This window comes from Lynx rufus, unplaced genomic scaffold (assembly GCF_022079265.1).
Source record: "Lynx rufus isolate CCGP_SWC_20201006 ecotype Redwood Valley unplaced genomic scaffold, mLynRuf1.p SCAF_4, whole genome shotgun sequence".
NCBI classification, from domain to species: domain Eukaryota; kingdom Metazoa; phylum Chordata; class Mammalia; order Carnivora; family Felidae; genus Lynx; species Lynx rufus.
The window spans coordinates 76,066,551-76,086,821 of record NW_025814856.1 but is presented as its reverse complement, the minus strand read 5'-3'; the positions used below and the strand labels follow the sequence as shown (position 1 = coordinate 76,086,821).

Below are 20,271 nucleotides of genomic sequence, written 5' to 3'. Positions count from 1 at the left end.
CTGACCCTGCAGGATTGTTGGGGGCCAAGGTTTATTTTGATCAAAATGTAGGAGTCAGTGCCAGTCACGTGAACTCTATGGTAACATGCAAAACCTTATTTTTTAATTAAGAATTATGGAAAGCGGCCTGTAGGTACCATGATGCAGTTGAAATTCTGTCCTGATTCCAATCTCCTTCAAAAAGGAAATACAGGCATACCTCGGTTGTTTTGTGTGTGTGTGTGTGTGTGTGTGTGTGTGTGTGTGTGTGTGCGCGCGCGCGCTTTACCTTACAGTGATGTGCAGATAACTGACATTTTTGCAAATTGAAGGTCTGTGGCAACCCAGCACCAAGCAAGTCTACGGGTGCCATTTTTCCAACAGCACTTGTTCACTTCATGTCTCTGTGTCACATTCAGGTAATTCTTGCAATATGTAGGCATCTTCATTATTATTACATCTGTTATGGTGATCTGGGATCAGTGATTATGATTCACTGAAAGCTCAGGTAATGGTTAGCATTTTTTAGCAATAAAGTGTTTTTAGTTAAGATACGCACGCTGTGTTTTTAATCATAATGCTATTGCACACTTAACAGACTACAGTATAGCATAAACATAACCTTTGTTTGCACCGGGAAACTAAAACATGCATCTGATTGCTGTACTGCAATATTTGCTTTATTGAAGTGGTCGGGAACTGAACCCACAAGATCTTTGAGGTATGCTTGTATTTAATTTTACTCTCTCAGCCTTCACATCGATCTCTTAGGTGTTCAAAATGATCTGATACTTATCTAGCTGTGTTTGTGGGACAAGGCAAGTTCAGGGTCCCCCTACTCCTCCACCATCTTGACTCCTCCCAATCTGCTTGTATTCAATCTTAAAAAGAGAAACTGTCAGAAGTCATAGAACGTAGAGAGTGGCGTCAACGGTGGGATCAATCCTTACCTTAGAGATTCGACTTTCATCCTTCCTCTTGGAGCTCTGCAAAGCTTCTAGATGGTGGCGAGCACTGTCATAGTCCACCAGCTTCCTGCTGCGTTTTGCGATGCGATTCTGCCAACAAGGAAGTACATACAAATAAGGAAAAGGCGTGGTCATAGAGTCTCTTTTTGACTGCTGAAATGTTTTCCTTGTCCAGAGTAACCAAATATCTTGACTAGAGATTGAAGTGAGCCAGAATTTCAGCAGACAAATGATACCTGGAAATTTTCCAAAATACACCTCCAATTCTTATGTAAAACCATTTATGTAAAAACCATTAGGTAAATATCTTCCCTTTTGATAGTAATTAGGCTGGTCAGTTGAGGGTAGAATGTACGGTCAAAAATCAGAAAATTTCCAGAACTGGTTGAGGAGAGCAGTAAACCTATACTGTCTTTTAGCCTCTCCTCTAAATCGTGAAGTGTTCCACTTTGAAGATCATGGAAAACTATGTTAGCATTTGTTTTTACACTTCTTTTTTTTTTTTTAATGTTTATTTCTTTTTGAGTCAGAGAGAGCGCGAGCAGGGGAGGGGCAGAGAGAGAGAGGGAGACACAGAATCCGAAGCAGGCTCCAAGCTCTGAGCTGTCAGCACAGAGCCCGGTGTGGGGCTCGAGCCCACAAACCGTGAGATCATGACTTGAGCCGAAGTCAGACGCTTAACCGACTGAGCTACCCAAGCGCCCCTGGTTTTACAATTCAAATAACACTCACACCAACAGCAATTCTATAAAACGGATTTACTTCCTAAAAAATCCTTCTTCCTAGAAGTATTACCCAATCCTTTTGTTCATTAGAATCACCCGAGGAGCTTTAAAAATACATTGATTCCTAGAGACTCCCACTTCCATTTAGGATACAGACAACTGCAACAAATGTCACTCTCACACCAACAAGAAAAAATGTGGATCATCTATAAAAGGGTAACTCTCATTGATTGTATCAGAGACCTAAGGTCACAAGGCAACAAAGTAATCTGAATTCTTTTATTCAGGAAGAGGGAAAATCCATCCGAGAAGAGATAAGCCAACAGACCATGTGTGCCAACACACCAGGATACAGGTAACAGCTGTGGCTACCATACAAGTGGACATGAGGAGGTCAGCTAAAATTTCAACAAACTGTTAAAGGCCTAATGTGGGGTAAGGTATCACTTTGGAAAGCTGGGTGGCCAAGGCACGAGGGCAAATTGCACTCAGGGGTAAGTTCTTTCCTTTGGCCTCCCTTGGATGCTGTGAGAAAGTCTGGGAACACGACACTCCCTTGCAGTGCAGGTGAGAATGAGATGAGCTATGGTTATACGGCACCAAACCACGCCTGTGTCAATGGACATTTTTCTCTTACAAGGCAAAAGCTTTAAGTGGCTTAAGGAGGGAGCGAGAAATCCTCCTACTCACAGACCCCAGGCAGAGATCCACTGCTTGATGGGGAAGAGCAGAAGCAAAACCAGTCTGGCCCTGGGGGAGAGGGGGCGGTGATAGAAACCCCTCTGGCCCCTACGCTACATGCAAAGAACACTGTTCCACAAAGAAGGGTAAATGAAAAAGTCCCTACTCATTCGGGGGAGGGGCATAAACCTTTTGGGGCCCCGAGTCTGACCCCTTTAAGACGCAGAGGTCTGTTCCCACTCGGGCAGGGGCAGGAAACTGCTCAAAACCAACCAGAGGGAAAAAAAAACAAACAGATGAACATGAGGGAAGGGAGACAAACATAATATAAAAACAGGGAAGGACACAACAGAAGAGACTCATAAATGTGGAGAACAAACTGAGGGTTACTGGAGGGGTTGTGGGAGGGGGAATGGGCTAAATGGGTGAGGGGCACTAAGGAATCTACTCCTGAAATCATTGTTGCACTATATGCTAACTAATTTGGATGTAAATTTTTAAAAAATTGAAAAAAAAATTAAAAAAAAAACCAACCACAGATATGAGGCTGACTTTGCTTCAGACAGGCTAAGAAAGCATACCAGAAGACAGCCTTGCCCCCATGATAAGTCCAATGCTCAATAACAAGCAATAGCTGCCTCCCACTGGTGGGAGAGCAAATATATATGGGGGGCCCCCTTCTGCAATACAAGCATACAAGGAACCAAAATCTGATGGGAACAAGGACACTCAGAAAAATGATCTGGCATCCACAGGCCTGTCCATGTGGGCCAAAGGAGAGGCAAAAACCAGACCTCAACCTTAGAGTCTAAAAACATGATAGAGGTTAAGAGAGCAGAACAAGGCATTAACAGCCCAAGTCTAGAGGAATGTGGAAGCCCTTGTGCACTGAAAGTAACAACAGTACCAACAAACCCAAACCACTTCAATTCATCAGATTGACTTGCATCCCCATGCTGCTGGCCTGATGAAAAGATAGGCCCATCTTGAGACATTAATGTTACTTCAGTCTTTACTATTCCACACATGATGCCTGGGATTCATTCTAAAATTATCACACACACACACACACACACACACACACACACACAGACACACACACATCCATGAGAAAAAAATAAAGCAATCCACGAACCAGACTCAGACATGATCCCTCAGACATGTTGGAAATACCAAACAAGAATCGAGTTGCAAAAGGAAAATAACAGACATAAGCAGAGGAATAATGTCTACAGAAATATGGGAACTTTAATAGTCAAATAAAAATCAAATGGAGGGGCACTTGGGTGGCTCAGTGGGTTAAGCATCTGACGTCAGCTCGGGTCATGATGGCACGGTTCATGAGTTTGAGCCCCGTGTTGGGCTCTGTGCTGGCAGCTCAGAGCCTGGAGCCTGCTTCAGATTCTGTGTGTCCCTCTCTCTCTCCCCCCTCACACTCTGTCTCTTTCTCTCTCTCAAAAATAAAATGAACGTTAAAAATAATTGAAAATATCTTTCTAAAAAATCAAATGGAAATGCTAGAAGTAAAAAAAAAAAAAAATGATACCAGAAAGGAAAAATGTCTTTGATAGGCCAATTGCTGTACTTTAGACAAGAAAGAAGATTGCACTTGAAAATCCATCAAGAGAAATTATTCCCATTAAAACACAAAGAGAACTAAGAGTTGAAAACGTAATAGAATCAAGCATACAAGACCTGATATTAAATGGTCCAACACTGTATCAATGGATTTTCCAAAAGAGATGAGAGGGTAAGTCAGAAGAAATATCTGAGGAGATATTGGCTGAGAAATTTATATAATAATAAAGACATGAAAGGGCAGATCCAAGAAACTCACAAAACCCCAAGAAGGATAAACACCAAACAGTACACATCCAGACACTTGACAGCCAAACTGCTTAAAATCAAGGGTAAAGAAAAGCAGAAAAAACAATGCAAAGATTACAGCAGACTAATCCTGAGAAACTATGAAGCCAGAATACAATGAAATGACATTTTTAAAGTACAGAAAACAAAAGAAAAAGAAATCTGCCAACTCGGAGTTCTAGTCCCAGTAAAAATGCCTTCCGACAGTGAAAATGAAAAAGTCTTTTTCAGACAAACAAAAGCTGAAAGAACTCACTTTCGTTATGGGAATTTTAATACAAAGTAGAGCTATACAAAAAACAAACAAAAAAACCCACAAAAAAAGAAAACAAAAAAACATACCAGAAATTATAAAATTCAAGGTAAATATACATGATTTTGGTTTTTTACTTTTAATTGCTTGAAAAGGTAACTGATTATCTAGAGCATAAAAGGAAACAGAAAATATGTACCATGGTGTTTATAACATTTGTAAAGGAAAAATGTCTGATAATAACAGAGGACGGGAGGAAAGAACTGGAAATATATTCTCCATATGAAAGTGCTGTGAGAGTATTTGAAGTTAGACAGGAAAAGTTAAAGACGTGTTATAAATTGTAGAGCAACCACTAAAAAGTTACAGATGTATAACTAATAAGCAAATAATAAGCAAATTTAATTAGTCGAGGCAAGGCCCAGGCATCTGTCCTTTTTTAAAGAATTTTTTAAGTTTATTTATTGATTTTTAGAGAGAGAGAGAGAGAGAGAGAGAGAGAGAGAGAGGGTGGGGAGGGGCAGAGAGAGAGAGAATTGCGTGCAGGCCTTACACTATCAGCACAGAGCCCGATGCAGGGCTTGAACCCATGAATCGTGAGATCATGACCTGAGCCAAAACCAAGAGTCGGATGCTTAACCAACTGAGCCACCCAGGCACCCCTGTCCTTTTTAAAAAGATCCCTAGCAGTCCAGTTACAGCCAGTTAGTCCAATCTGAGAACTACAGCAGGAGGAGATCCTTAAAAACACTTTAAATTGTGCACAGAAGGAAGAAGAAAACAACAATAAAATTATGTTTGTGGCACACAAAACAGTCACAACGCACAGACCCTCAGCAACATCTAGTATGGGTGTTGTAGGGATTATTCCCACTTTACGTATAGAGGATTTTGAGTCGCACGGGATTAACTTCTAACGTGTCCAGAATTGCTCAGAAAGTCTCTGGCAAAGATGAATTAGATGTCAGTTCCCACCCTCCCCCACTCCTGCCCCGACCAGTGCCAGGGGCAGGGAGATGCCCGTGAGACCCGTAGGACATAATATCTAAGAAGGCCCTTACTCTCTGGGTCAAAAACGTGCAGAATCAGCAACCCAGAGCAGGTGCCTCCTTTTGGCTTGAACTCTAGTGCCCTCACCTGCCTCACCCAGTCCCCACCCTGCTCCTGACTCTTGGTTACTCCTCCTTCTAACTGCTCCCCTATTTCTCTGATGGACCCCATCATTCAACTACCACTCTATGCTATTCCTCTACACCCCCTTCGGGATTGGTGACAGGTGGGTTGGGGCAGTTACTCTCATTTAGCTGCTTCCAATCCCTTTACCCTCTACACCTGCCACATCCAACTGGTGTTAGTAGTGGAAGGAATGGCTGACTCACACTGGCTTAAAGATATGCAATGAATGAGTCTAGGCAGCATGCAGTGATGCCCTTCAGTGAACTCTGGTGGACACAGTGTGCCTATGAGGTGACAGGGCTCATTATTTTTAGCAAACATCTAACTATTACCTTCAAGGGACCACTGGCCCTTGAAGCAATGGTCTTGTGAGACTCTATGTAATTCTGATAGAGCTCTGCTTTGTGGATATGTAGGGTAGGGATCGGGGTGGGGAACTCTTCTTTAGTATTTTCCAAGAAGCAAATCTTGATTCTTTGAAGATGAATGTGATTTTTTTTTTTTAATTTTTTTTTTCAACGTTTATTTATTTTTGGGACAGAGAGAGACAGAGCATGAACGGGGGAGGGGCAGAGAGAGAGGGAGACACAGAATCGGAAACAGGCTCCAGGCTCTGAGCCATCAGCCCAGAGCCCGACGCGGGGCTCGAACTCACGGACCGCGAGATCGTGACCTGGCTGAAGTCGGACGCTTAACCGACTGCGCCACCCAGGCGCCCCGAATGTGATTTTTAAAAGAGCCAAAATTCAATTGCTTCTGAGCCTGAGAATAAGGTGGAAGAGTACACTGGGTCATGTTTTTTGTTTTTTGTTTTTTTTGTTTTTGCTCAAAAACAGGAAGTGATGACTCATTTTCTTATGTAACTGACAAGTCAACTACAGAGCAGGGCTTACCAAGGTAGAAATGACTGTTTTAAAGGCCACCCCTCAGTTTTGTGCTGGAAATACAAATCAATCTTATTTCCTTACCTATCTGATATTTGAAAACCTTGAAAAAAAGAAGTCTCATAAGTGAGGGTAGAGTTCATTCACATTGGCTTTTATATAGAACATGATACAATTCTTATGTCACCATCCAGTGGCAAATTTCATTAAATAAATTCACTACTTTGATGGCAAATCGTTTAATTAGATGGTTCAATTGAAATTTTTTCAGATTTCCCACTGCACGCTCACCTTATAGAGTAAAAAATTTAATTTACTGTATTTTTCAAAAATTTTGATAATAACCCCAATTTGGATTCACTTTGGCACACTGCCATAAATGTATGTTTAGGCGCTTCTGTGTGGCTGCCAAGACAGAATCTAAACTCCATTTTACAATAACTGCTCAGAGCTGTAAGCCTGCCTGCATTGATGACAAACCGGCTCTTATTCTAGGATTGATTTCAGATGTCAGTGCTGCATAATAAGAACTATAATACTGGGTGCCCTGCCAATCACAGTTGGAAAAATCAAACATCATTCCCTCATGAATGGTACTTCATAGCCCTTGCTGGTGAGCTGCAGTAAATATTTGGAAATTTGCCTGACGTTTTAACTACACTTGGCCTGTTTGCTTTCAATGGAAGTCAAGGAAGTCAATTGTGTTCCATGCTCTGAAAATTCTCTACTCGGTATTTTTAATCATCAGCCTCCTTTCATTCAATAACCCATTCATTACATAATCATTCAGCACTAACGTGACAAAGTGACAGAGCCTACATCCGCTTCTACCTTCCATTCAGTGAGCAAAGACACAGAGAATAGCTTAAGTGTATCTTCACAGAAAACAGTCTTTCAAATATGAGAAGCAGCTACCCTGTCTACGCTCTAATTCCAGACAGTTTCCTTTCCTATTGAAATGCAATTTCCTCAACTCTTTGTCATATGAAATGGTTTCATAATTATCTATCTTGGTTGAAACCCTATGTGTATGGTATGATATTCTAAATGTAACTTCAGAGAAAGAGAAAGAGTGATTCTTTCAGCCTCTTTGCATGATGCAGGCAACACCAAGGCATGTATTTCACTTATTTTCAAGACATCCAGGTAGATGATATTATTCCCAACTCTCTAGTGTAAAGATTGTTCAGTCACTGAAGGATCATCTTTCTGCATGGCCTCAACCATGGACCTCAAGAAAAGAGCTGCTTAATTAAAAGTTCTATTAAGTTCTTCATCTTTCTGACATGGAACAAATTGAAAACACTAGCCAATGTCTTTTATAATGATTTTATTTTAATCTATGTTTCAATGCAGGTACTTCTGGGTGTATTTGTCTTATAAAATTATATGCTCCTAGGGTGGCTCAGTAGGTTAAGCATCCGACCTTGGCTCAGGTCATGATCTCACAATTCGTGGGCTCAAGCCCCGTGTCCGGCTCTGTGCTGACAGCTCAGAGCCTAGAGCCTGTTTCAGATTCTGTGTCTCCCTCTCTCTCTGCCCCTCCCATGCTCGTGCTCTGTCTCTCCCTCTCAAAAATAAATAAACACTAAAATTTTTTTAAATTATATGCTCCTAGAGAGTATGGCCAATTTCCAAATAACTATGACTGGCAAGTACCATAACTACTGAGATCCTCCACATTTTTTTGATGATACCAAGTTTTTGTTCCTGAAACTCAACAACTTTTTAAATGTGTTCTTCTCTGTTCAGTCACAGCCCCCATTTGCTTAGTTAAATCATATTATGAATGTTTAATATATGAATAATTTAGACTAGTTGCAAACTGCTTTGAAATTTTTGACTATGAGGTCAAAGTTTTCCCTTATCTTCTCCTGACATATTTGGAAGTGATTTTTATGGAGATTAAATTACCATGTAATATATGATATCCTGAAGTATGATAGGGATTCTGAGATTGTTTGCTCCACGAGTGTTAGAAATTCCAAGACAAAATGTGACTGTCTACCAAATAATCTGAAGATATCCCAAGACACATTCTCTATAGGTTAGTGCATGCAGCCTCACAGAATTCTAAAATTTTTTCAGTTTAATTTTTACATTTCTCAGAAAACTTTCAAAAGCCAACCTATACCTTTTAATGAGGATACGGTCCTGCAATGGCTCAATAAAATGTCTTGCATATTACGATAACATCACTGAGAATCCATCATTTGGATTTGTTCTCTGTTACATTTTGCCACCAAGGCTAATGTACCTCGTCTGATCCCCCTGAGGTTCTTGTCTGGTGCCCCTGTGTCCCAAAATAACACTTCGGATGTTGGCCAACTAGTTGTTAGGTATTCTGTGTGGGACCAAGGAAATTAACATCATTGATAGGTGTGCTGTTCTGGCCGAGAAGCTTCACTATGTTTCATGGCCATGGCTACAAAGCAGGCCAGGTAAAAGTGGACCTTCACATAAGAAATCACTGAATTAAGGCACTGCAGGTGGGTGGATGCAGGTTCATGGCTTCCTTCACACTAAAGGAAGGGCAGCACAAGGTTATCTTACTTGGTACTCTTACTTGAGCAGGAAAGACAACGGGGGGTGGGGGTCGGGCAAATCTATTAATGCTACCATTTGCTATATACAGCCCTGAAGGTTTAAAAACCATGTCTACCTCCAGAGTTAATTCCAAATCTATGATGTTCAATCCTTCACTTATATATTTCCCTTTCAATGAATCCAAGTGTCAAATAAGACAAATGTTCTAGACAAGGTATTTTTAGATCCAGATGCTAATGCACTTGAAATGCTTGTATCTTAACAATTCAATTGGAAGCAGAAAATTTTAAGGAGAGAAAAAAATATGCAGGTGTGTTACGAATAGTAAACATGGGAAGATCACATTTTTTTGCTCTCGTGTTCGCAATGAAGTTTTCTCCTTTCCTTGTGACCGCTGTTTATTCTAATGGAAATTCTTATCAAACGCTATGCAATAAAAAAGGTCTGAACATAAAGAAGATTGGAATTTTTGGTATCTGGTTTGCAATTTTATATCTAGAGTATTAAAAAGATGTCTGCAGAGAAATAAAAGTTGAAGCAGTCTGCCAAAGGAGAAAATGTCATTTCTGTAGCTACATTTCATTTCAAAACTGATAGGAACAGGATCACGCGTCCATGCTTAAATGAATGAAAAGTTACCGTCTTTGATGTCAGCTTGAGGACTCTGAACTCCACTTATCCCTTACCTGTGTTTCTTTTTTTTATTTTATTTTATTTTTTTAATGTTTATTTATTTTTGAGAGAGAGAGAGAAAGAGAGAGAGAAAGAGTGCACAAGTGGGGGTGGAGCAGAGAGAAAGAGGGAGACACAGAATTCAAAGCAAGCTCCAGGCTCTGAGCTGTCAGCACAAAGCTCCACGTAGGGCTCGAACTCATGAACCATGAGATCATGACCTGAGCCAAAGTCAGACGCTCAGCTGACTGAGCCACAGAGGCGCCCCTCTCTTGCCTGTGTTTCAATTAGTCCATGGAACCATTCAATTCCTCCCATTATAGACACAAAGTAAAATACCTTTATGTCAGGAAATTGGCCCAGATAGGTATCCAGTGTCAGCAAGGACCCATCCACTAGTTTCTGATGGAAGTCTTCCCACAGGACATCACATTTCTGAAAGAAAAAAGAGAAAAAAGAGATTACTGCTGAATGATTTTAATTGGATCCTTTTCACCAAACTTCTGAAAAAATCAAAAATGACAAAATTAGATAAATAGGACTCCCCTGGATAGTAGAGGCCAGAAGAAAAGGTGGATTATTTAATAATACAATACAATTTCAAGGCAACTTGACTACCAGTTCCAGTTTACAATATAGGGTACCGAGGATACAGACTACATTTGCCAGCCTGCGGCACAGCTAAGTACAGCCCACGGGACTAAGGTCTGGCCAATTGGGTGAACTTTTAGGAAGTGTCCCTAAAAGGAGGCTTATCTTCCACGCTTCCTCCTTCTGCCAACTGGGATGCAGAAGTGAGAGCTGATGGCCAGTGCTCAGAGAATCATACCGAACCTGGAGGGAGCAGTGAGGAAGGCAACGATGGGCCCCTGTTGTCCCCATACCTGGGCTGCTCACCTACAAAGCCCTTTAGGGGAGAGAGATAACATTCTATCTTTTGAAAGCTACTTTGGGGGCTTATTTGCTTTTGTTTCTTTTTCACACTTCAATACTCACCCTAATTATTACAGATCCCCATCCACAAATTTCACGCAAATGGAAAAAAGAATTTAAATCCTCTGCATGAAGAGGCTCATCTTCTGAGGCGAACAGATGCCCTGAACACATAGCGTTGAGCTCCTTCACCATCAGAAGAGGCCGTATTTGGATCTGCAACTAAAGGTTCCAAAAGTCTTGGCAGGACCTACGAGGACCAAGGTGGAATTCCAGCATTTCCTTACGGAACAAATGTCAACAGTGGGATCTGCCATGCATAGAACGAAACGCGATGCTCTGAAAAGCTATTAACGCACGTTTCTATTATTCCCTTAAGAAGTCTTCCTTTCATGATGAATTTTGAATTATACACCATTCATCAGAAATTGGTCATACGAGTGAAGCATTTAACAACAAGATGTTGAAACAGCGTCTTTATATTCAAAAAATGTGAGAAGAAGGAATTACTTAATAATTCTTTGGAGAGGGTGTGTGGAGGCTGGTTCTGCCAGATTCATTTTCTGAAAGTTTTCTAAAGAAGTAACAGGGCCAATAAGAACTTTCCTCCTAATTAAAGCTCTGCTTCTATCTCAGTCTTAACAAGATTATGGAAATCAGTGTGGGGATGTCAGAATTTTCACGGAGCGGCCTGGGGCTGCACTGTTAACTCATCTTTCCAAAGGCTGCGTAGACAGCACATCACATGTCAGACCTCTTGAGCTGGGTGGCCGCATCCCTTAGGAAGGATCCCTTACAAGGATCCCTTCTGTGCCTGAATGTTCATCAATGAGCTCACGTGAGGTGGGTATGACAAACACTGTTCTTTAACAAAGAACTTGGACACGAGAGAACTCCCGACAGGTGGCTTGCTATTACCAGTAAGAATCACGTGTATCGAGCATCATGTCGATGACACGAACACGCAGACTTTAAACGTGTTATTTGTGGGTATGATTCTTAGTCTCACTTCACAGATGAGGAAGCTAACGCCTGAGAAGATTAAAGAACGCATCAACTATCATACAGATCATTCTTGGTCTCCACCCCATTCTCCTTCCCCAAAGCAGAAAATACCCACTTTATCACTTCCCGCCAGCCAGATGGCACTCGGTTAGAAATTGGATTTCGGGTGTTCAGACATGTCTAGGGACAAAGGCTTCTGGAAGTTACATTGCTATTAACAGGCTGTCCGCATCGGTCCTTTGGATCTGCAGACCAGAGAGTGGACCAGGGGCATTTAAGTGAAATAGATGCTTTTTGCACCTCCTGACCCTGTTTTCCAGAAGGGATGGGAAAAGCAAGGTTGCAGGGGTGAAGTCAGTACAGAGAGTCACGCCATGAGCCAGTTCTGCTGCAATGAGCTAAGATGTGTAGACAGAAAAACACTATTCTTATTTTGGTTTATACCAGTTCACTAATCACTGTGTATTTGGCATGCTCTTGATGCCAGAACTATACAGCGTCTTCTGGCTACATGGCACTCCCCCTCCCTTCACGATTAAGGCTGTGAAGTGGTAAGACGGGGGTCAAGGGATAGAGTAAGTGAGTGGGACTTGGCGGCAGCCTGGCAGAGACCCCCCAGGCCTCCTGTGGTGCATGATCCTGGCTCTTACCTCGCCCACCATCTTCACATCTTCCCGCCCATACCAATCAGGCTCATAGACTTCGTGCAGCGACTCGGTGAGCTTCATGGAGGCTTCTTGCATGGCTGGTGTTGGAGAGAAAACAACTCTTGTTGGATATAAATTGGTGAGGTGCCTATTCCTCTTTCCCCTACTTTTATTTTTTTAATATTTATTTATCTTGAGAGAAAGAGAGAGAGGAAGAGCAGGGGAGAGAGAGGGGGAGAGAGAGAGAGAGAGAGAGAGAGAGAGAGAGAGAGAGAGAATCCCAAGCAGGATCTGTGCCGTCAGCAGACAATCTGACGTGGGGCTCGATCCCACGAACCCTGAGATCATGACCTGAGCCAAAAGCAAGAGTCGGATGCTCAACCAACTGGGCCACCCCGGTACCCCTCCCCTACTTTTCTAAGAGAAGAATACCTTGACTACCCACTGATCTTTTAAGGAAAAACTGTGAAGGCATGACTGTTACTTTCGACTGTATTCACAACTTCCCGGGAGGGTCTCCTACTTACCCGATTACATTGTGCGTTTCTCATTATTTACATGGTAATGACTGATACAGAGCCTTGAAAAAAATCAACAAGGTGTCCTATTCTGAAAACAACAAGAGTAACGTGTTCTATCACGTGTGCGGTCACTTATGCAGTGGCACGGAACCATAGATACACAGGACACCCAGAATACTGGCCCATAAAACTACAGAGTTCCAAAATTAAAATTAATCCTAAATGGCTTTAAATATAAGAAATAAAGACCATCTATAGAAGCAGGTTGAAGCAAAATTAACAGGATTCTAGGGCCTCCCAGCTGAAAGTGGTTGAAGTGGCCTAAACATTTTCAAAAGAAAAAAAGAAAAGTTTTTCTAATGTTACTAGAAGCAACATATACAGTTTTAAACCAGAACGCTCAGAAAGCTTGGAGTTCTTAAGTCTACGGGTCACAATGTTCATTAGACATGGCTTTGGTGTGTTGCATAAATATGGCTGTTAAATAATAGGGAAGATATAAAGTATCACCAAGTCTGTTCCATTCTCCGATCTGCTCCTCCTTCCAAACAGGGAGGGCACAGTGTGGACTGTGTAGAGACAGCACAGGGCCCAGAACAGTCCAAAGTGCGTTCATTGACTGTAGGTGTCCCCTGTGGCAACAAGCCCTCCCTACCAGCTGGAAGCTGAGACCTGTCCTGGCTGGCGTCTTGGCCTTTGTCACTAGGGGATATGAAAAAGAGCTGGCTAAGAGGAGAAAAGAGGAAAGTCAGAGTGCAATCATTAGAAATGAAAAGCATCCCTTGGGGTGCCTAGGTGGCTTAGTCAGTTAAGCCTCCGACTTCGGCTCAGGTCATGATCTTGCAGTTCGTGAGTTCGAGCCCTGCATTGGGCTCTGTGCTGACAGCTTGGATCCTGGAGCCTGCTTCTAATTCTGTGCCTCCCTCTCCCTCTGCTCCTCCCCCACTTGTGCTCTGTCTCTCTCTCTCTCTCTCCCCAAAATAAATAAACATTAAAAAATTTTTATAAAAAAAAATGAAAAGCATCCCATAAACTTAATGCCAATGACTCCATGATGGAAAGTTTTCTATGAGACTGAAAGCTGCAACAATCTAGACTCAACTACATGCTTGTTGGATTTAAGGGAGCCGATTCTGGGTTGAACCATGAGAAAAGGACAAAATAAAAGATGTCCGAAGTGACAGAAGTGTATCCTTGAAGAGTATGTGCAAAAGTCAACATGGTATTTCACAGTATGTTTTCTCTCTAGGTTATAGAACCACCCCCTACCCGCCTTCCCCATATAAGCTGCAGGTAACAGATTTGGTCTTTGCCAGTGACAAGTTTGAAGGTTTCAGGGCAACATGAAGTATGAAAGCCTACAACCCTGTCTCCACAAGGTACGTCACCGAGCACACTAAAGGATGCCCTTTACAACACACCGTACAGCCTACACCAGCTGAAACAACTTGGCGACCAAAAGATGAAACCCCAGAGGTGACACCATGAAGTTATGTAGGTGGAGAGACAGCCAAAAAATAATGCAAACACCTGCACGTGTCCTCTAGCACACTCCGAGTGCAAGCCACGGAGAATGTTCCTTCTTATTCATGTGGCCGCTGCTGACGAGTGACAGTATCTCCAGCGTCCACATTCGCCCCTCCCCAAGTAAAAGCAAGCCTCTACTAAGAAATGAACCCCTCGGGGCGCCTGGGTGGCTCAGTTGGGTTAAGCGTCTGACTTCGGTTCAGGTCATGATCTCACGGTTCGTGGGTTTGATCCCTGTGCCGGGCTCTGTGCTGACAGCTCAGAGCTTAGAGCCTGCTTTGGATTCTGTGTCTCCCTCTCTCTCTGCCCCTTCCCCGCTTGCACTCTCTCCCTGTCTCTCAAAGGTGAATAAATGTAAAAAAAATTTTTTTAAGTGTACCCCTCAAAAATTAGTGACTAGTTGATACCATTCTATAATTCAGATGCCAAAGCCTTCTCTGAAGTTTTCTCTTAAATCTTTGTCTTAGGTCTGATGGAAATTATAAACAGCTGTGTAGATAGGGTCTCAAAGTTTCAAGGGGAAGAAAAAGAAATGATGGGGTTGCAGGTCAAATAACCTTCGTGGTGAAAAATAAAACTGTGAATGTAAGCTTAAAATAAAATTATATAAGACCTTCCTCATTGAGGCTAAAAGCACAATGTTGCAGTAAATATGTCTCCCAGCAGCCAAAAATAACTGCTAATTGCTGTATGGATAAGTAGTGATGGAGAATTTGGAAAGAATCCATTTTGACATACAAATTGTTTCTAAAACACTCCATGGGAAATACTTGGATGGATACATAAGGAATGCCATTCTTATGGCAGAGATTTTAGGGATTTAGAACCTACTCTGCTGACAGAGCATAAGAGAAAAATTAAAAAGCTAAAACCCAAGTCCCCTTCAAAGTAGCTTGGCGACATCAAAGCAAAGTAGATGCTAAATGCTACCTCTGGCATTTAATAATATCTATATCCAGTATTTTCTTAAAATATTAGTGATCTCCAAAAGTGCAAGATGGGCACCCAATATCATACACAGAATTATTATTCTACTATTGGGTAGGAACCACTTCCCTCGCTTTAAAATTTTGGACTTTCTCCAAGGCATTTACTGCAACATCCTCTCTCTTTCCCTTTGCCACCAAATTTGTGAGCATCTATTTTCACCCTCTAAGATTGGATGCAGAGATTACACTGCTACAAGAGTCCTCCTTGTACAGCCTGAGGGTGTATGTTCTAGTTAAAAATACCATCAGTTAAACTACATTATGACAATAACCAGCAGCAGCTATAAACCATCACAGGAGTATCTAAAATATTGTATCTGGCAGTTTGGCCTATTATTTAGAAGGGAGCTGTTTAGGAAGTCAGCAGTTGGCTCTGAGGAAAACAGGAGAGGAAGCCTTTCTTCCAGAGACTTAAGAAGGAGTGCAAATATAGGAGCAGGAGTCGGGGATGGAAGGGGGAAGGCAGATTGTGAGACAGCTCAAGGACAGTCAACTCTACCACTGGGTCATGCTTACACATGATAAGCCACGTACAACTAAAAATATTGATGACACCAGCTGGGCCATGCTCCATTTAGAGGAAGATCTGGTGTGTTCATCACCCCTGCGTCTGGCCTCCACTGCCACCCACAGAGCGGTGACTCCCAATTCCAAATCCCTACTGGACATCTCCTCCTGGATGTGCTGATACTTCACGCTTCACATGCCCAAAACCAACTCTGAACTTCCTGTCAAAACCTGTTCCTACTCCTTTTCCCAGTCCTCGTGGATGTCACCCCATGGTCCCAGTTACAAAACTGGGAGTCATCCCAGATTCATCCTCCCGGAGTGAGTGCATCACCAAGGCACATCAATTCGGCCTGATTCTCAAATGAAGCCCTTTGCTTCCATGCCCCCTCTCACTGCCCTAGACTGGACTGGGCACCCATCATTGATCATCTGGTGCAGATGAAAGAATCCATGGGAACAGCTGAGCAAAGTACTTAGCCAAAGAGAACATTCAAACGTCAGCCATCTTTCTGAAAAATATTTTTGAAGGCATTATGGCATGATAATTAAAACCATTATTCACAATCAATCAGCCTTTGTTAAAATCTTGGTTCCAACACACGTGCTCTGTGTGATCTCAGGCAAATTGCCTAACCATCCTAGACCTCAGTTTTCCAAAGTGTACGTTATTTTTAAATACATGCCATAAGCCACAGTAAAAATTCTATGAAATGAGGCTTAGTAAAAACTTACCTCAGTGCCTAGCACAGAAATGCTCAATAAATGTTAGCTATCATCATCATCACCATTATTAAATATCAGACTAGACTTCTAAGAAGTCTCCTTGCAGCTTTATCCCCTCGAGCTTGAATCCCACAAAACCACAATAACTATTTTTCTAAAATGCTATTCTGATCACATGATTCATTCTCTTGTCTACAATAATGTAATGACTCTCTTCCCTGCGGAGAGAATAAAACCCCAATATAATATGATGCATAATCACTTGTCTCTACGAACAACTGCCTACCTTTCCACGTCTCATCCCTCTCAGATTCTTGCTTACCCCTCAATGATCCATTTGTTCCCTAAAGAGCCCATGCTTCTTTCTGCCTCCCTGGCCTCTGTACATGTTTCTTCTACCTGGAAGTCCTTCCAACATCAACCTTAGTCTCCAGTATATCTTATCACTGGATGACTACTTATACTCCCTTCCTGGGTCCATTTACGTCTACGTTCTTGACCTGGTCTCCTGTCCCTCAGGTAGGAGTCTGTCCTGTTGTGATGCATGTGCTTCTGTTAAAGTATGTATTACTATGCACATTTGGCCCTTTTGTTTATTTAACTTTCTTCCCGTCTCTGCTGCCAGCTCCATGAAAATAGGTACTATGTCTTGTCATCTCTGCATCTCCACTCCTAGAACAGCATTGAGTCCATAAACAGGGCTCAATGTGATGTGCGCGGCTAAAATGAACAAGAACACCAGATTTACTTTGCAAACCCAAACACCAGCAAAAATAGTACCAACCTACAGAGAAGAATGGCACCCAAAGATCAGTGATAAAATGAAGAGTAACCCAATTTCCCAGAGTCCTCGTGGGAGAGATGTGGAGGGTTTCTGAGAGAAACTGGAGCACCTTATGGACAAGGAACCCAAGGCAGCTGAGAACCTGGTGATGTTCCCACCAATGTCCCTGAGACCAGACGCAGGGGCCATCACTCCCCAGGGCCAGATCTCCCTTCTCGGTAATGCTGCTTGCATTACAGTACAATTAGTTAGCCGGTGTTCTTTTTTTTTTTTTTTTTTTAATTTTTTTTTCAACGTTTTTTATTTATTTTTGGGACAGACAGAGACAGAGCATGAACGGGGGAGGGGCAGAGAGAGAGGGAGACACAGAATGGGAAACAGGCTCCAGGCTCCGAGCCATCAGCCCAGAGCCTGACGCGGGGCTCGAACTCACAGACCGTGAGATCGTGACCTGGCTGAAGTCGGACGCTTAACCGACTGCGCCACCCAGGCGCCCCACCGGTGTTCTTTTTTGTGAAAGCCAGGAGAATTGGCCATGAAAGCCCCTTGAAAACCCAAATTATGACCCATTTGATGCCTACCCCTTGTCTTTCTGTGTGTTCCCAAACCCCAAAATGTGCTCCAAGGAACATTAATTCTAAGACTTTGAGAAAAACATTCTACAGCCGAATACCTGGTAAAATGCTGCTCACCCCACAGACCTTCTGGAGATAATATGAACATATTAAGGGCCCTGTAGTAATACACTCTGTAATAGCCTGTTTGAAAATTCATTCCAACCAGCCTTGACCAAAGTAATGTAAACATAGGTCTCTTTTACGGAGTATCATTTGTTAACAAAATGTGCTGGGGAAAAGCTGCTGTAAGGTCCTCTCTCCTCCATATGGGGATGCAACCATCAGAAGTGGAAGCAGGACACAGTCTGCAACACTGAAAGGGTGCTTTGATGCTGCACCAACGTCTCTCTGGAGCTGACTCTCCACTCAGTGGAGTCTCCTAGATCACGTTAAGGAAAAGAATTCTTCGCGTCTTAAATGCTTAAAGCAGTGATCTTCCTATTCGGGAAGCAAAACTGACCAAAATATATAGAATTTGGGAAGGAGACTGAATTCACTCATTCATTTAACACATTTATCCACATGAAAAAAAAAAATCATCCAACATAAAGAAAATCCTGTGCTTGAAATAATCTATGACAGCTTGTGTCCAACAGTAAAAGAAATACCTAGAGTGCCTTCTAGTTTCTGATCAAATTGTTATAAATACCTAGGGTTAATTTTTTTTGAACAGTTAACTATGAGCTCTATGGATCTGTGAAAGTTCTCGGAGCCTTACTTTAAAAATGTAAGCCAAGGCTATCATTTATCATATAGCTGTGTCGGCTGGTTACAAAGAGGTAACATGCCCATGCTTAGCACACAGCCTGGAACGCGGAAGTGCTCATTCCATAGTAACAGTATAGTAAGTTACCATTATCCCACTGGAAAGATGAACTCTAATTTGTGAAACCAATGCCCTACTAACAGTCATATAGCCCAGAGCCTGGATAAGACAGTGGGTAAAAAAAAGCAAGGCTACAACATGGATGTACCTAGAGGGTATTAAGTGAAATAAGACAGTGAGAGAAAGCCAAATACCATATGATTTCACTTATATGTGGAACTGAAGAAACCAAATGAACAAACAAAAGAAAAAAAAGAGACCAAAAAACAGACTCTTAACTATAGAGAACAAACTGGTGGTTGCCAGAGGGGAGGTGGATGGGAGGATGGGGGAAATAGGTGAAGGGGATTGAGAGTACACTTATCGTGGGGCACCTGGGTGGCTCAGTCATTAGGCGTTCGAATTCGGCTCAGGTCATGACCTTGCGGTCCATGAGTTCGAGCCCTGCGTCGGGCTCTGAGCTGTCAGCACAGAGTCCAGAGCCTGTTCAGATTCTGTCTCTCCTCTTTCTGCCCCTCCCTTACTCACACTCTGTCTCTCTCTCTCTCAAAAATAAACATTAAAAAAATAGAGTACATTTATCATGATGAAAATTGAGAAATATACAGAATTGTTGAATCACTATATTGTACACCTAGAACTAATATAACACTGTATGTTAATTATACTTCAATTAAAAAAAAAAAAGCAATGCTTTAGGAGACATGTGGACCAGAGAATGTATCTTGGCCCTGTTGGTTACTAGTTCATGACCTTGGACAAGCTATTTAACCTCTCTGTTCCTCCCTTTTCTTACCTGTAACCCAAAGGCAATACAAGTACCCGCCTCAGTGCTATCATGAGAATTAAAATTATATGCCCACCCTATAAAAGCTTAAATACATTTTAGTTTTAAAAATCAACTTCATGGGGTGCCTGGGTGGCTCAGCCGGTTAAGTGTCCAACTCCTGATCTGTTTGGCTCAGGTTGTGATACAGCGAGTACCCATCCTGCTTCGCTAACAGCACAGAGCCTGCTTGGGATTCTCTCTTTCCGTCTCTCTCTGTCCCTCCCCCATTCTCTCTCTCCAAATAAGTACATAAACTTTACAAAAAAATCAGTTTCACTAATTTATTATTATGACTAATTTTTAATTAAGATTGTTAATATCATCATTTCATTTACCGCTATCTTTTTTTTTTTTTTAATTTTTTTTTTTAACATTTATTTATTTTTGGGACAGAGAGAGACAGAGCATGAACGGGGGAGGGGCAGAGAGAGAGGGAGACACAGAATCGGAAACAGGCTCCAGGCTCTGAGCCATCAGCCCAGAGCCCGACGCGGGGCTCAAACTCACGGACCGCGAGATCGTGACCTGGTTGAAGTCCGACGCTTAACCGACTGCGCCACCCAGGCGCCCCTACCGCTATCTTTATAATCAATTTCACACGTCCACAAT

General features: G+C 42.2%; 1 protein-coding gene across 1 annotated transcript in view; it reads right to left on the bottom strand.

Moving 5' to 3' along the window:
- The window catches only part of AMPH (amphiphysin), a 251,669-nt gene that overhangs the window by 90,112 nt on the left and 141,286 nt on the right, over positions 1–20,271 (bottom strand). The window contains exons 4-6 of the mRNA XM_047097205.1: positions 12,340–12,434; positions 10,091–10,186; positions 930–1,037 (exon numbers count right to left, since the gene is read on the bottom strand). Coding sequence (XP_046953161.1) covers positions 930–1,037; positions 10,091–10,186; positions 12,340–12,434 — 299 coding nt within the window. The remainder of the gene's footprint in view (positions 1–929; positions 1,038–10,090; positions 10,187–12,339; positions 12,435–20,271) is intronic.